Source organism: Dipteris shenzhenensis, chromosome 32, assembly GCF_047967505.1.
Source record: "Dipteris shenzhenensis isolate YYH24624 ecotype China chromosome 32, Dip_SZ_1.0, whole genome shotgun sequence".
NCBI classification, from domain to species: domain Eukaryota; kingdom Viridiplantae; phylum Streptophyta; class Polypodiopsida; order Gleicheniales; family Dipteridaceae; genus Dipteris; species Dipteris shenzhenensis.
Window position 1 is genome coordinate 4,473,319 of NC_141627.1, and position 16,127 is coordinate 4,489,445.

General features: G+C 47.5%; 2 protein-coding genes across 2 annotated transcripts in view; both read left to right on the forward strand.

Moving 5' to 3' along the window:
• Positions 1-16,127, forward strand: part of LOC147880208 (uncharacterized) — a 268,137-nt gene that overhangs the window by 13,179 nt on the left and 238,831 nt on the right. The window lies entirely within an intron of this gene.
• LOC147880209 (uncharacterized) lies at positions 1,271-9,436 on the forward strand. Its single transcript, XM_087370350.1, has 4 exons — positions 1,271-1,389; positions 1,883-2,049; positions 9,051-9,143; positions 9,321-9,436. Exons 1-4 carry the CDS (start codon positions 1,271-1,273, stop codon positions 9,434-9,436), a joined length of 495 nt encoding a protein of 164 aa, XP_087226476.1.

Consider the following 16,127-nt stretch of genomic DNA (forward strand, 5'->3'; position numbering starts at 1 on the left):
CTTCACTTCCACATTAAAGTTTCCTAACCTGTCATTTGTCTTCTACATTACAATCATAGAATGCCCCTTTCCCTCCTTTTCCCATCCCCTTCATCCCCTCTGCTCCCGTGGAGGGTCCCTTTCTCTAGCTGAAATTATTATCCTCTCCTTTCCATTGGTGGTGGCTCTAGGTCTCTTAGCCGCTCCACCCCTACTCTTTATGGCTTCAACCACTTTTGACTCGCCAGCCTCCTCCCAGTTGGTGATATGATTAAACCATGTGCACCTCTCTATGCGCTGCTTAGCCCTCTGACTCCTTCGGTGTGCATTTATCTTCTCCATGTGAACTCCTGGCTGGCTGCCCCTCTGCACCACCATTGACATAGTTTTGACAGGTGGACTCACAAGAGATCTCGCCGGAGTACGCAAGTGACCACGGTCATTTCTATCTCTAGTTGACATGGTTGTCACCTATTTGACATGGCGACATAGTTGTCACCTTGTTCGCTCGCCGACATAGTTGTCACCTGGTCAGCTCGGTGACATAGTTGTCATCTGGCCAGCTCGCTGACATCGTTGTTACTTGGTCAGCTCGGTGACATAGTTGTCATCTGGTCAGCTCCGCTTGAACTTGAATGCTTGAACTCAAATATCTGCAACAGGGCCCAAGGGGGGCCTATAAATGCATCCCCATTGGCCCTCCTCCATCCCACTTTAGGCCTTCTAGCCCCCAGTTCAGCAGCAGCAGCTAGGCCTCCCCACAGCAGTCCAGCAGGGTAGCCTCAGCCTCTTCAGGGATCTAGTGAGGATTTGCCTCCTCCCATTAGTCTAGTTCTTCCCAGTTTTGCAGTGAGGGTTTCAGCCCCTCCATACTGTTGTATTCGGCCCTTTGGGCATTCTTATTCAGTTGTATCTATTCCTCTTCGGAGGCCCACTACATTTGCTCCCTTTGATTCTCTCACTCACATCCAGAGCATCACTTTGTGTATTGAGTGCATCATCTTGCAGTTTATAGTTCTTATTGAGCAGGAGAGAGAGTGAGGATAGTCTATCTCCCGCTACAAGAAAGAAGCCCGGGCAGAAGAGGATGGAACAGTAGCTTCTGGCTAGGCGAGCAATCAAAATATTCACTGAAATGGCAGCACCAACGAAGGCAAAATGTTCGAGACGAGGTGCAACATATGTACAGCCATCAACAGCTCAATGTACAGCCTGTTGGTATGGATTTTTGTTACGAAATGAAGTCCTGCTTGTACGCTGTGTGTACGGCCTGCTATTACAGCAATGAAATATGGCCTGCCATTTTGAGACTGGATCTGAAAGAGGAGGAATGAAGATGCTGTATGGCGAGAAGAGGAGCAATGTTCAGCCTTTGTACAACCTGAAGGCAAGCAGGGAACTCGCCCTGGAGTACAGCTCTTGTATGGCATGGAAGAGGCAGTAACAATAGGCGCTACTAGGGGGCGGAGAAGGCAGGAAGGAAGGAACCTGGAAGGAAGAGGTAGAAGCTGAATTAAAGGGTGGGAAGGAAGGGAGAGATTGCACGGTCGGGAGCTGCTGAACCTCTTGGTTTTCAAGCTGATGTCTTTAGCATGAGCTACAACAAAAAACCTATGCACCCATACATGTGGCAGCATCAAATTATGCCAAATATCTGTAGATCTAGGGTTAATTTAGGTTAACTTCAGGGTTTCCTTATAAAACCATGCTTCTCTTTGTATTTTCAAGTCTGAAATTCACAACCACCTCATATCCGTTTGCAACTTTCTAAGTATAGTAAAAATGAGTTGGGGATGCAATACAGTTTAGTCTTAATCTAAGAAGTTATTGATTGGATCTTGTTAATGCATGCTCGTGATAACTTAATGCATATTCTGATATTGGTTCTTGTTATTGTGAATAGCATAGATAATGAAAATATCAATGGCTATGGACAACTGCAAGCTGTTCCTCCTCACACTGACACATTTTGGACTCAGAGATCGGAAAACAATGAGCAAAATATAAAAATATTGGGTCAAAATGAAATGAATGTACATGCTACAATGCCCACAGTACATCAACAGGGGGGTATGCTTTTAGTTCAGATACTTTATATGCATTTACTACCTTTCTTTCAGGTTACCAGTCACTTATAATTGCTCTAAATCTTGCTGTAATAGCCCAGCATTATTTTGTGTGTTTCCCATTCTTTTTTTTTTTTTTTTGCAAAAAAGAGACTTCTATTAACTATTAAAGAAAACCGTTAGAGCAAGCTCCATACGGGAATACAGGATACACCATGCAATGCGTGAAAAGCTCAAGAGCCAAAAAGAAAGGATTGGGGCTGATAGTGCCATCTCAATCCGGTAGCAACCTCCAAGAAAAAGGGAGAACCCCTCCAAACTCGAAGAAATACAGTCCTCCTAGAAGAGGCTGCCTGTGAAGGGCCCTGCATGCTAGCCCATATGGCTATCAAAGTGTGAACAGTGTCACTCCAAATACCCGTGAACACCTGTGATGGGTGTATCTGGGTGTCATCCAAGGCCTCTATGCATCTGGCTCTCCAAATGTGCCAAGAGGAAATGCTAGCCAAAATCTCCCAACCATGCGACCGAGCCCCAAGTCATGAAGAAAGGGGAACTATGAAAAATGCTGAGTATCTGAGCAACTCCTTTCCAAACAATTCTCGCTTGATTGCAGTCCCAAAGGCAATGTCGCACTGACTCCTCTGCAAAATGACAGCGAGGGCAAGTGGGATCAGCCCCCAAATCGTGATCTCCACAGGTTCACTGCAATCCCTCCATGAATAGAAAGCCAAAAGAAAAGAGTGATTTTTCTATTTTTGAGGGATTTCCAGAGCCTCCTCCAAAAATTCCTACGCAAATCTGTGGTGATGAAGAAGCTATCCCAATGGGGGCCTCTGGAGGAAATCCAACCTCTACTGCTCAGCTGAAATCTCCTAGCATTACCAACCGTGAAATGAAAGAAGGGAATCCCCCTCTCTCGGTGCCCATGATCTATCCACTCCCACTCTCCTGGGTCCCACTGCAAGCACCTGATAGGTGGACCTCCATATAACCACAACCTCCAAGATCCCAGGGCCAAGAGCAGAGGGTTGGGGTCTAAGTACCACTGCAAGCCCGCTCCATGGTCCACAAAACCAACAATCCTGACAGGCTGAAAGGAAACTTCTAGAAGAATATCATCTGTGGATCTAGAGAGTATACCTCCATCCCCAACGTCAAAGACCAGAGCATCTTCCCTAAGACCTCGAAGAGCGATCACTTGTAGAGGAACTGCTATCCTCGAAAAAGCTCCGATCCAAGTGATGGAAGTAATAGGCATCTCAACTGTCCATTCCACCGGGATGGCTGCATCTATCTATTGAATCTTGCGTGCTACCTCTCTGAGGTGACTCACGGACTGTAGCCTCTGATCCTCAGGTAGCTTGATAAAAGCCTTCCAAGTGCCTACTGTGTAGGCGGGGCCTCTCTCCCACCCAGACCACTGCATATAATGGGAAGTGCCCAGAGGTCTGTCATGCTCATCAAGTAAACTATCGTTCTAAATGATCGGCTGCCTATCAATCTCTTCAAGGGTAGAGGGCGGAACCCTTCCAAGAGTGTTCTAGAAGCTCCCCTAAGCTTTGAGGATGGCAGTCATGAGAGGAGAGGCAAGAGACCTGAGAGAGGCGGAAGTAAAAATCCAGCGAGGGCTGTCCACCCAATCATCTCCTAAGGTAGGTGTGCAAGCCTGAATGCATCCAAAAAAGAAATCCTTCCAAGGTTCCTGCCTAGGCTTGAGTCCCCTCACCACCATCTTACAAAGCAATGCCCTGCACTGCAAGTCTGGGTCAATGATATTAAGACCCCCTTCCCATGTAGGGAGAATAATGGTCTCCTAGGCCACCCTCGCTGCAACATCTGCCGTGCCATCAAGTCCACTCCATAAAAAATTCCTGACTGGTCTAATGAGCTGAGTGATGCAATCCCTAGACCAGCACCAGCAAGAACACACAAACCAGGCGGTGGCCAAGAGAACCTGGTTCACTACCACAACTCTAGAGGCAAGGTCGAGTTTGGCTGAGCTCCAAAAAAGGACCTTTTTCCTTATACTTTCTAGTACTGGGGCAAACTGCTATGCTGGAGAGATGCCCAATCCTACCTGGCATTCCAAATATCTAACAGGAACACCCCTCTGAATCCACGAAAAGCCAATGTCAACTCCCCAGCCTGGAGTGTCCTCATCATTGATCCAAAAGCCAAAGGATTTATGCCAATTAATGTGTGCCCCTGCAGCTGAGCAAAAAATATCCAAGGCTATCCGGAAAGAATCAAGTGACTACGAAGAGGCCTCAACAAAAATAGCAGTGTCATCAGTCAACTCATAGTCAAGAAGCTCCTGCTCCTGTCTCAAGGGCAATCTCAACCCATAAAGCTCAGCCTGAGATCTAAGGAAGATACTCATAGCTTCTGCCACAAAGAGAAAGAGGAAGGGGGCTAAAGGGCATCTAACGAACTGATCTGGAAATCTAAAACCTGTCACCCCTTACCCCTCCAATTAAAACCTGGCTATGGGCTGATCTGTAAAGGGAGGCCACCCCTCTAATCCATGCATCTGAAAATCCAAACCGTAGAAGAGTGCCCTCAAGAAAACCCCAATCTACTCTGTCATAGGCTTTCTCAAAGTCCAGGAGTAGAACTGCCAGCCTCTGCCTGCTCTCTGCATAGCCCACTCTGTGGCTTCCCAAAAGGAAAATATATTATTAAATATGCTCCTGCCATGCACAAAGCCTGTCTAAGTATCATGGATGAGGTCTGGAAGAAGGGGCTGCAACCGGATGCTGATCGCCTTGGCCAGGATTTTGTACAGAGTGCCCAAAAGAGTGATGGGTCTCCAATGGGATACAAAATTCATGTTGCCACCTTTCAAGATAAGGTGTATGAGTCCCTCGATCAGTGAGTAAGGCATCTCACCCGAGTCCCAAATGCCCTGCAAGGCTGAAGTAATATGATCACCTATCATATCCCAAAAGGCTGTAAAAAAAGGAGTAAGACCATCGGAACCAGGGCATTTGCCCTTATGAAGGGCGAAGAGAGCACTCTTGAACTCTGTGTTGGTAAAGCGTGCATCAAGTGAGTATATCATCTCTAGTGTGACCAACACAGGTAAACTCTACCAAATCTCATCTCTAGCCACATCTTTGGCCTGTGTGTCAGGATCTGTGGAAAGAAGGGAGGCATAGAAAGCTGTCGCTAAGTGCGTGACGGTATCCAGATGAGACTGCAAAGCTTCGGAAGACCGATGGGTCTATGAGACTGTGAAAATCCTGATACAACGAGCTGTGGTAGTGGAGCTACTAAACGAGCGTCCATACCAATGCAAAATGCAGAATGGCAGTACTAAGTCCTAAGTCCTAAGTACAACATAGTCATGTCGATGGTCGACTATATATCAATCTCAGCATCATCATCAATATCATCATCATCCCTAGCAACATCAAGATATCAGGATGGATGAGGCAGTGGAGGCATGAAGTCGGCAATAGAGTGTTGTCGGCCACTCAGAGGTGCGGTCCTGGCACGTCTCTTGGTCGTAGCTCTGCATCTAACCAGGGCTACTGTGACCCCCGTCGATCGGGCTCCGACTCTAAACAAGGAGGGGATGTCTCCAAGTGTGATCTGTATCCAAAAGGACTCCCGTGCATGGAAGGCATACTCTACTCTCTGATCAAGCACTCTGATCAAGCAATGTCTGCAAGTGAGCCCTTGCCGTAGCAAGGCACTCCTGTACCCAAGCATCTGATGGTCGTTTCTGCTCCTCCCTCTGCAAGGCTGCCAACTGTCGGCGGATACCAATCTCCCGCCTGAGTACCTCACCTCGCTGAGCACTAGCAACGGAGTGATAAAAGTCGCTAATACTGGCAAGCGCTGTGGCCACATGTGAAGGACCGGCCACCCCCCCCTGCATGTGAGAAACCCAGATCTCCAAGACTGCCTCTGTGAGGGTCTCATCCGTGTATAAGGCATCGGGGATCGTGATACTGTGAGACCGTCCTCTCAGATGGGGCTCTGAGATGGACAAAACTACCGGAAAATGGTCGGAAGTGGAAACACCAGGTGCAATGCAAACTGTCCCCTATCTATCAAGAGCCCAGTCATCCACATAGAATCTGTCAATCCAGGCATGGATAGGCATCTACACCCTATGGTTCGACCATGAAAACAAAAGTGACTGAGACTGAACATGAAATGCATCATCTGACCAAACATCTTTGCCACTGAATCTGAACAAGAAGGCATCCCCAGCTGCTCTCTTGAGGGAATGAATACCACCTTCTCTGCCCCCTTGCTTATCAGAAGGTGCCTCAACCATGTTAAAGTCACCTCCAATAATCCACGAATCTGCAATGTCAGCCCACGAGAGCAACTCTTTCCAAAACAGAACATGGTCTCCTCTATTGTTCAGAGCATAGAGGTTGAGGAAACCAACCTTACATCCGTCAATCAGAAGTAAAACCCGCTGGGCCCTGGAGGGGGTTATGGTACCGTGTCCAATGATCAGAGGGAGAATAGAATCTGAAACTGATATGCATGTACCTCCTCTAGTTCCCAAGGCAGGAAGCCAAAAATTTCGGCCTGAAAGCGGCTTACCTGACTTGGAGCAATCTCTGACATTTGTGTTCTGAAGAAAAAGCATGTCTAGGGAACCACCTGAAACACCTGGATGGAGCTGATTCCTGATCAGCTGTCTGCGACAGCGATGAGGGATGCTGCCCAATCCCTGTATATTCCAATTGGCTATCCTCATCGGCGGGAGGAAGCGGGTTGGAATACCTTACCCGACCTGGTGGCGGAAAAAGAACGCTCCACTGGAGCTGACCTCTTGCCATACACACGAGGTCCAAGGGGAGGAAAGTCCACAGGTGAAAGAGAGAAAGATCTCTCAAAAGGGATGCCGATAATTAGCTCTCTGAAAGTGAAAGGTACAAAATCATCATCTGGGAGGTCAGAGAGGTCCTCGAGAGCGGAAAAGGAGTTCCGCTGAGCCAGTCCTGGGGAGGGGGTACGAAGGATTCCTACCGAAGCAGGGAGAGAATGTGAGACCCTCTTCCCTCTATCCACAGAAGGAGGCACCTGTACTGAGTCCTGATCAAGAAGTACTACGGATGAGGTGCCAACAACCTGGGGTGGAGTTGAAGAAGGCTCCTGAACACTAGTCTCCTCCCGAGGCTCCAAGGGGGTAGCCTCCGAAGCGGTGGATGTGTGATCTGAAGTAGAGGGCCTAACCGCGATCGCGGAACCCACCGTGGGCCACATGTGGTGCGGGGTGCAGGAGGGACTCGTGTAGCCCTAGGAGGGAAGGGAGCCTGTGTCTGCTGAGGTGGTGCTTGTGGAGCGATAGGTCCTGCTTCTGCTCTCTGTTGTAAGCTAGTACGAGCTGGTTGCTTTCTGGGCCTCTTTTTCTTCTTTAGGCAATCTCTGGCGAAGTGCCCCAAGGATCTGCAAATCCTGCACTGGTCGTGCCGACCTGCAACCTCAAATCTATGGCGGAAGAAGGACCCATCGGGTCGCTGTAGCATGATGTGGTCATCTGAAATATTAGGATCCTAGACAATGACCCTAACCGTGGGTACCCCATCCATCCTGACCGCCTTAGCAGTCGAAGAGGGCTCACCAAGAAGAGGGGGGATCTCTACTACCACACCAAACCTCTCGCCAATAACTGAAAGAAGCCAGTGATAAACTGAGGGGAGACCAGGGAACCTGATGAAAACAGAAACTCCCTGCTTGTCCTCTTCAACTGGGTCAAAGCCCAGTTGAAAGGGAAACAAAAAAAACCTCTTGTAGCCTAGAAATAGAAACCCGGCCTGTAGCAGGTCTCTCGATGTCTGGGGAATCTAGGCACACCTGAAAGAAACCTCGTCCCAACAAACGAACATCCTTAAGGTGGGGGGCGAGCTCCTGGGGAAGCGCCGCAAGCATCCAATCAAAAGCTTGTGACCTGGAGGGGTGGGAGCCATGGATGCGTGCGAAGAGAGTCATGGAACACTCATGCTCCAAATCCTTTTGCAATTGCTGTAGCTCGTCTTTTGAGTTCTCGCGGTTGGTGTGGGTGGTAACGGATTGACTGAGTGGGAACCCATTCGTCAATCGAGGTGGAAAAGGCCGATTCAAACGCAAGGAAGAACTCCGTCCGCTTTCCTGAAGCCCAGGAGACCCCTAAAGGAGAATAGGGTACTCCAGATGAGGGGAGAGGGTGAAAGGAAGGAGGGAGAGAGAGGATGAGCAGAGGAGGAGTCAGCAAAGGGATAGGGGGGCCAGCAAGAGGAGAGGAGGGGGGGATAGAGGAGAGGAGGAGTGGAGGGGAGGGGGGTGGGGGGGGGGGGGGGAAGCAAAGAAAGAGCGGGCGGGGGGGGGGGGGGAGGCGGGGGGAGCAGCAGGTAGGGGGGAGGGGAGGGAGGAGGCAGCGCAGGGGGGGATGCTGCAGCAGCACGGGGGGGGCTGCAGCAGCGAGGGAGGGGAGTCGGGGGGGGGGGGGGGAGGCGGGGGGTAGGGGGGAGGGGAGGGAGGAGAAGCAAGGAGGGGAGGGAGGAGGCGGGGGGAGCAGCAGGTAGGAGGGAGGGGAGGGAAGAGGCAGCGCGCAGGGGGGGGCTGCAGCAGCGAGGGAGGGGAGTTGGGGGGGGAGGCGGGGGGAGCAGAAGGTAGGGAGGAGGGGAGGGAGGAGAAGCAAGGAGGGGAGGGAGGGGGCAGCAAGGAGGGGAGCAGGAAGGAGGGCAGCAGGAGCAGCGGGGAGCAGCAGCAGTTTGCCGAGGCTCTCTTGTTTTTTGGAGTACTCCTCATCAAGGACTTCGTACAGACAGCATATTTTTAAGAGTCCGGATACTCTGTGTTTCCCATTCTAGTGGTACCCAATTGTTTAATGAGTTAATCTTTGACCTCAAGAGTAGCTCATGTGAGTTTGGATGTAACAGAACGAGTTAAATTTTGTTTTTACCTTTAAGCACATGTAATTTAAGGAAAACAAGCCAGAAGACTGTCCATTATGGGAGATTTCCTGATTTTTACCCAATTCCCAAAAAATTGAAGGTACTGGATTTCAATTTCAATCTCCTAAAGGTGGTTCCTTGATTACACTTAAAGATTCATACGAGAACAATGTTCAAACTAGCATAGATTCAGGTATTGTCATTTCAAATCCGCAACAATAAGCAATTATCTAATTATAATGACTAAGATATTGTACGTGGCATTTTATTTTCCAAATGAGTTATAGGGTGCCAAGAGCTCTATAATCTTTTAATTTTCTTTTAACGTGGAGCTCTATATATATCTAACCATTTTTCAAAACTTGTGTAGGAGTTCGTTTCTATAGCCCAGGCTTTGATAATGGACATACGCCCCCCCAAGAGGAGGAACTTCTTGGCGGAATGCATGCCAAATTTCTTAATCTTGTTCAAAAGGCTAGTACTTAATAACACTCGAACTATGATATCAGTATTCTTTCCCAATTTCTATGTGTTTACAACTTCTACACTTGTAAAGAGCATACTCTTAGATGTCAATGTTTCAAGTGGGGGCTCGTTTTCTTCCATAAGTATTACCAGAGGCCAGTGGACACTGGTGCAAGGAGACGTATCTACATGCCAAATTTGTGCTATCCAACTCCCATGTCTGTGGCATGGTTCTAGGGAGCAAGTGAGTGAAGAGCTGAAGGTGCTTGGTGGAAACTAATATAAGACCACACGGATGCACACTATACAAATAACCAATAAAGTAAAAAACGGATTGACTCGGCATCAGGATGAACAAGGGAACGAGTCAAAATGAACAATGACGGTTGGACATGGGAGATTGGCCACCATATAGTGAAGTCCAAACAATGGATACTTGTGCATGAGTACACTTCTTGCATAGGTGAGCTCGTAGCTCCAATCTCTTATTCTCTCTTCCTCCCTCTTGTATCCCACACACTCTGTCAAATGGATATTTGAACCAATCCATCATAACTCCTCCTTGAGCAGATTCTCATGATTGAGATGCATTGCTTTAACCTCTCTATGTGCAGCTTCTTATGATTCCAAGATGCCCTCTTCAACAGCCCAACTACCAGCTCTCCTATCCTCTGCTACCACCCCTCTTCCTCTTTGGCTTCTCGTTCCCTTCCCCATGTACCGTTGTTGCTCATATACGGGTGCTCAATAGCACCCACCGGCCCACCTTTCATGCCTCTAGGTTCTTTCTCATATTAGGGTACATTCCCTCCAAGCTCAACAGACCAAAGATGCGACCTATAGAAGTGACAATGGCACTTGTTCACTGCCACCGCAGGGCCATAGGCAGGAGACCATAATGGACCACATGTCAAAGCCGCCAACCCTCCATCACAGGTTTTGTGCTACCATAGTAGCCTCACACAACAACGCCCCCCTCTCAAGGTTGACACCCCTACCAGCTCCCACCCTGTCCATGAGCTCGGAGAGTTTCTCTCTACATATTGGTGCCATTATGATCATGATTATGTGTTTTCTTTTTGTATTCATCATGGGTGTTGATGCCTACTTAGTGGCTCCACCCCTCAATTCATTGTATCAAGTTATTTTAGTCTGACAGCCCCTTTGGTCTTTCAAAGACTTTTAATGAACTTTCTTTCTTTCTTTCTTTCTACCTTGGTCCTCCAGGGCCTGCTTTTTCCCTTTAGCTATTATATTTCCTACATACAGCTTGTCTTTCCCCCTCTGTTGTGCGTAAGGCTGGGCACACCCCATCCAATTTGGTGTTCGAGACACACACACCCACCTTCTCCACTTAAGCTCTCGAACAAGCCATGAGATCTTCTTCTACCCACATGCAAATATGCTGCCAAAGAGCAGCTTGAGACAGTTGTTTTTCTTCCCCTTGACACTCTTTTTTGTCCTTGCCCCCCCTTGCTCCCTATCCCTCTCCCTCACCTACTCATTGGGGGAGCTTAGAGCCCATAAGGTGGCTCTGAGAGTGCCCCTTTTTGGTGCCTTCATTCCTTTTCTCTCAAAGTCCCCCCTCCCCACTTTTTCTCCTTTTTCAGCCATCTTTTTCAGCATTCTTCTTTCCCTTACCATTCAGCCAGTGGCAGAGAGGTGGTCAACAAGGGGCTAAGAGCCAAGTGGCATGCAGGCAGTGAAGAACTAACTACATTCAGAAGGCTGCTTGGCAGCTAGGAGACATGTGGAATAGGGGCAACCCATTGCCAAACAATTGGCAACAAGATGGCATACAAACCATGATTGAAGTTCCAAGAGTTTTTGGATAGGAGATCCAAGCGAGACGAGGTTGGAGCGAGGAGTGGCCAAAGGATTACACAACAGCCATAGAGAGAAATATAGAAAAAAAATTTAATAAAGTATTGAAAAGACCGAAGGGCTATGAGAAAGAAAGAAAGTCTATTAACATCCATAGAAGCCCAACAGGTCTATGGGACAGAATAATCCTCTAGTACATATGCTTAGGGAGGACACATGGCAGATCCAAGGTAGTGCAAACAGCAGCTCCAAATTTTTAGAGTACCTACATTACGACTTGGGAAAAACATAATCAGCCATATATCAGTTTAAGACCGAGAGTCTTTTGGATTGGATTTAAACTCTTTAATGAGTGCTACACCCTCACAGTATACTGCCCATTTTCCATCATTCCTAGCAGCCTTGACCTTAGCTAATTCCATTGCTTTTTTTTTAATCGAGCTTGTGTAAGTTCCTCAGCTATCCATATCTTAGTTCCTTTAAAATTGTAAGATTGTTGGAGAAGCTTGACTCGTAGATCTCATTAGTTAGGCGTAATGATAGCATGACCTTTAGACTGTAAGAGACCAGTTGCTCTGGAGGATCGGCCATTCCTTGCTGGCCTTGCTTGCTGTTACCCCCTAGCTGGGCTAGGGGTTAACCCCTGGATTGGGTTAACCCTTGTCAAGATTAGGTTAGGTCAGGGCTGCCTAGGCTAGGTTAGGTTAGGTTTTTTTTTGGGAGGGGGTTGCTGTCAACGAAGTTGGGGGGGAGGGAGTCCTGGCTGCTATCGGTAGCACTGGTTGCTGATGTCGGTGGCGCTGCTGGTGCTACTGACAGCGGTGGCGAGCCACTATTGGCAGCTACTGCTACTAGTGGTTGCTGGAATACAATGAGCTGCATGGGTGCGGTCGTTTGCACCCAAGACTAATGCAAACACAAAAACACTAGCACAAAATATCTAAGCCCTACAATGTGGTGGTCTCCTATATGCTGTCTAAGGACCTAAGTCCACTAGGTGGCTGAGAATGAAAAAGAGGGTCGTGATAGAGAGAGGCTCTAGTATGGTCAGTGTTGCAGCATGTAACCTGTGATATAGTGCTGATATTAGTCAATCTACATGGTCTGTTGTGGTCTCCTAGCGGTGGCTCTCCATCAAACAACTGCCATTGTCACCCCCCCGTCAAGCTGTGCCCATGGTATGGCAACATGGAGGGAAGATCGCTGAGCCTAATGTGTGCATTGACACACTGATGGGCTTGTCGTGTCTCGCCCCCCGAGCCTCAGCTATGTCATATCCCTGGGGATTGCTAATCCATGCTATCTAATAGAAAAATGTCAGTGATCACGCTTTGGGTGGAGTTTGGCTAAGCACCTTGATCTCGTTTATGTGCCTTGAGCAACTGGTCTCTATAGCACATGACCTTATCAAAGAAGGTTGCCAAGCTTCTCTGATCTGGTTAAGTGAAGAGGCTAGAGAGGGGTCCAAATCCATCTTTGAAAATATAGTGGTGACAACCTTAGATCTCATAATACACCTGGCATCTGAGAGCAAATTGTTCATGTGACTCAATCTCCTATAGATCACGTAGGGTACATATGTGTCTCTTGCTCTACTTGTCTTGTCTCAATGATGTGAGAAACACAAAATGCCCAATCAAGATCCTCGAATAGTGGGGGTAAATGGATCTTTGTGGAGCGTGGTGGTGGATCATGAAGCCCTCCACTGATTTCTGTAATCAATGATGTCTATATAGAGGAGGCTCACTAGAGGCTAACCGGGTCCTGTATGTGTGTAGCTATTAGCTATGTTAGATAAGTGAGTGGAATAGAGGGGGCCTCAAGGCTATACTGAAAGGGGGGCAATTTGTCCATGTGAAGTCATAGGCTCTCCAACCTCTACATGTATGTGTTAGAGGTGCAGCGGAATTGAACAACCATGGAGAGAGAGAGAGAGAGAGAGAGAGAGAGAGAGAGAGAGAGAGAGAGCAAACCACTCATATACTAAGAGAGATTGCAAAGGGATCTCAGGAGAAAACCCCACCACTGCTTGGGGGAAACCTTGATGAGGGAAGTATGGCCATCGTATGGGAAGATGTACAAATTTGGACCAGCTTAGGACCTTCGAAAGCGCTTCCGTACAAGGAACTCATCTGTCTTCTAGTTCCACGCTCAAGGAGCATGCTTGAGACCATACATAGCTTTCTTCAACCTGTAAACCATCCCTGTTGACGTGGTAAAGCCTGGAGGTTGTTCCACGTAAATCTCTTCCTTCATATCACCATTAAGGAAGGTGGATTTGACATCCATATGATGAATTGGACATTGCTCATGAGCAGCAACAACTGCCAAGACTGTCTTGAGAGTGGCCATCCAGGCAGTGGGGACAAAGGTGCCGTCATAATCAATCCCAGGTCGCTACCACTATACTTTGTCCACGAGATGGGCTTTATGTTTATCCACAGTACCATTGGATGAGTACTTGTTCTTGTAGACCCACTTTACACCAATTACTGAACGGCGATCGGGTCTTGGAACCAACTCCCAGGTCCCATTCCTTTTGACGGATTCTAATTTGAGATCCATGGCACTTCTTCCAATGCTCCTGAGAGCGCTTCCTAGACGGTCGAAATGACTAGAGCAATGAACAAAAATGAGAGTACTCACATGTAGACCAAAGAGCTTGTAGCTTGATACTTGATTGATTTGACACTAGACAAGTACAGCTCTTATATAAGAGCACACACATACATATGAACACCTATGCATATGGGATAACTCCCAATATGACACGTGGCATCAATAGGACACACTAGACTAGAACTCACACTAGAACACACTGAAACACACATTTTTGACTCACTTTGGCTTCATATTCCAACACCCCCCCATGAAGGCAAGGTGAGAGACTACTGGAATGGAACCAAGAATAGAACATGACAATGAGGATCATCAAAACTATGCATGCCGGTCTAGAACTAGACATGGCTCCCACACAATTTCAGAGGCAAGTGAGCATGGCTCAGAAGCTAGTGAGCATAACATAGAAAGCTCATCTAGCATGGCTCAGAGGCTCATCATGCATGGATGCATGATCAACTCAGAGGTCTAGGAGACCAATGCACCAACATTTTGGAACTCATATGCCAGGCCTGACAACTAGATCCTATCAATGCCAATACATGGCTTCCACAGTACATCCCCCTCTTGACTCCAAGGACTAACTAGAAACATGGAGTCACACACCATAAAAGAAATACATCATTGTAGGAGGGCAATCCAAGGCAGAGGACCTTTATTAACTCTTCAAACATTCTTTTTAGAGGGACTACTCAAGACAGTTTTTTTTTTTTCCCAAGAAAGAGACTTCTATTAAGTAAGAGAAAAAACCCGCGAGAGCAAGCTCAAGGCGGAATACATCATGAAATCATGAGGATAAATAAACCCCCTCAAAATGAGGTGGAAAACAACCAAGGCTGAGACAGAGAACCTTTAACTCAAACATTTATTAAAAAATATAAAAGATTTCATTCATTTTATGCATAGAAAGGGCAGAGAACCCATGAGCCCAAAGTAGCTACCACACAAGAGTGTACACATCCTGATGCAAAAAGGTATGTCGGTGAAGAACCAGGCGAGGACGCCCTCAAATGATGTGTCAATGAAGGCCATAGGAGCAGCTACCAAGGAAGATCACATCATGACTCTCAATGTGCCGATCAGAGAGTCACCGAATGCGCAGAGAAGAGGCAATGAGTAGCAGAGATGGTGCACGAATCGAAGCAGTCACCGAAGTGTACCGAGATTAGAGAAATGATATTTGACTGTTCAGGACAGTCAATTATCGCAATGTCAGAGATGACGAGGTGTGAAAAGAGTATTCCCTGCTGTCGGAAGTCTCAAGTCAATGTACCGGAGTGTCGGTACAATCGAAATGACTTGTGGGTAAGCTCGGGAAGCTCAAATCACTGGTGGAGGTCACGGGAGTCCAAATCTAAGCAAAAAATGCCAAAAAGTAGCCTAAAACTGCTCGGAATTGCCTTCTGACAAGTTGTGCAGACTCCTGGCACTATCACACATCCACCTACAGAGGTCCGTACGGACGTACGTACAGCTGTACGTACAAACAATCAAAAAAAAATCCTCAAAATGGTGCGGGACAGGGTCGTTTATGTTTGGGCAGTGCCAAAATGTCAAAAAACGTCAAAATCGGACCTCGAAAGGTCAATAAACAGTCGCTAGACTGCTCCAAAACAAGTTTTTGGCGACCAACTGACGAGGAATGTCCGCCAATGCTGAGGGAGAACCACGAACTGATGCGGGAGTGAGTTGAACTCACAAACGAGGACAAGGAGCAATCACTAGGACACCGCAGTACTTGAGGGCGAGGAACCATGGCAAGGCTAAGGGAAGGGAGGCTCTACCTTAGAGGAGAGGGGAGCTTCCATTTGCGGGCTTCTCTCATCCTCTAGATAGAGCAAGAAGAAGGGGAAGGTAGGAAGGGAGGATCTGATACCACATGAAGGAACATGATGAAAAGAGGGAGAGAGAGAGGGTAGGCTAGGGAGAGAGGAAGTGATACTTAAAAGGAGACATAATGAAATGGAAATGAAATGACTAGAGCAATGAACAAAAACGAGAGTACTCACATGTAGACCAAAGAGCTTGTAGCTTGATACTTGATTGATTTGACACTAGACAACTACATCTATTATATAAGAGCACACACACACTTTTTTTGTGAAACCAGTAACTATAAGAGCACACACACACATATTAACACCTATGCATATGGGATAACTCCCAATATGACACGTGGCATCCATAGGACACACTAGACTAGAACTCACACTATGAACTGAAGAGACATGGCGGTAGGAGAATGCCAAGCTAACTAGGAATGGAATGG

Bases quoted from the DNA above. Each gene is read 5' to 3' on its own strand.
- LOC147880209 (XM_087370350.1), top strand. From the start codon at position 1,271: ATGGCCTGCCATTTTGAGACTGGATCTGAAAGAGGAGGAATGAAGATG. The intron at 1,390-1,882 runs GTACAGCTCTTG...TATTGTGAATAG, and splicing joins AGCAGGGAACTCGCCCTGGA to CATAGATAATGAAAATATCA. The intron at 2,050-9,050 runs GTATGCTTTTAG...AAAAAATTGAAG, and splicing joins CACAGTACATCAACAGGGGG to GTACTGGATTTCAATTTCAA.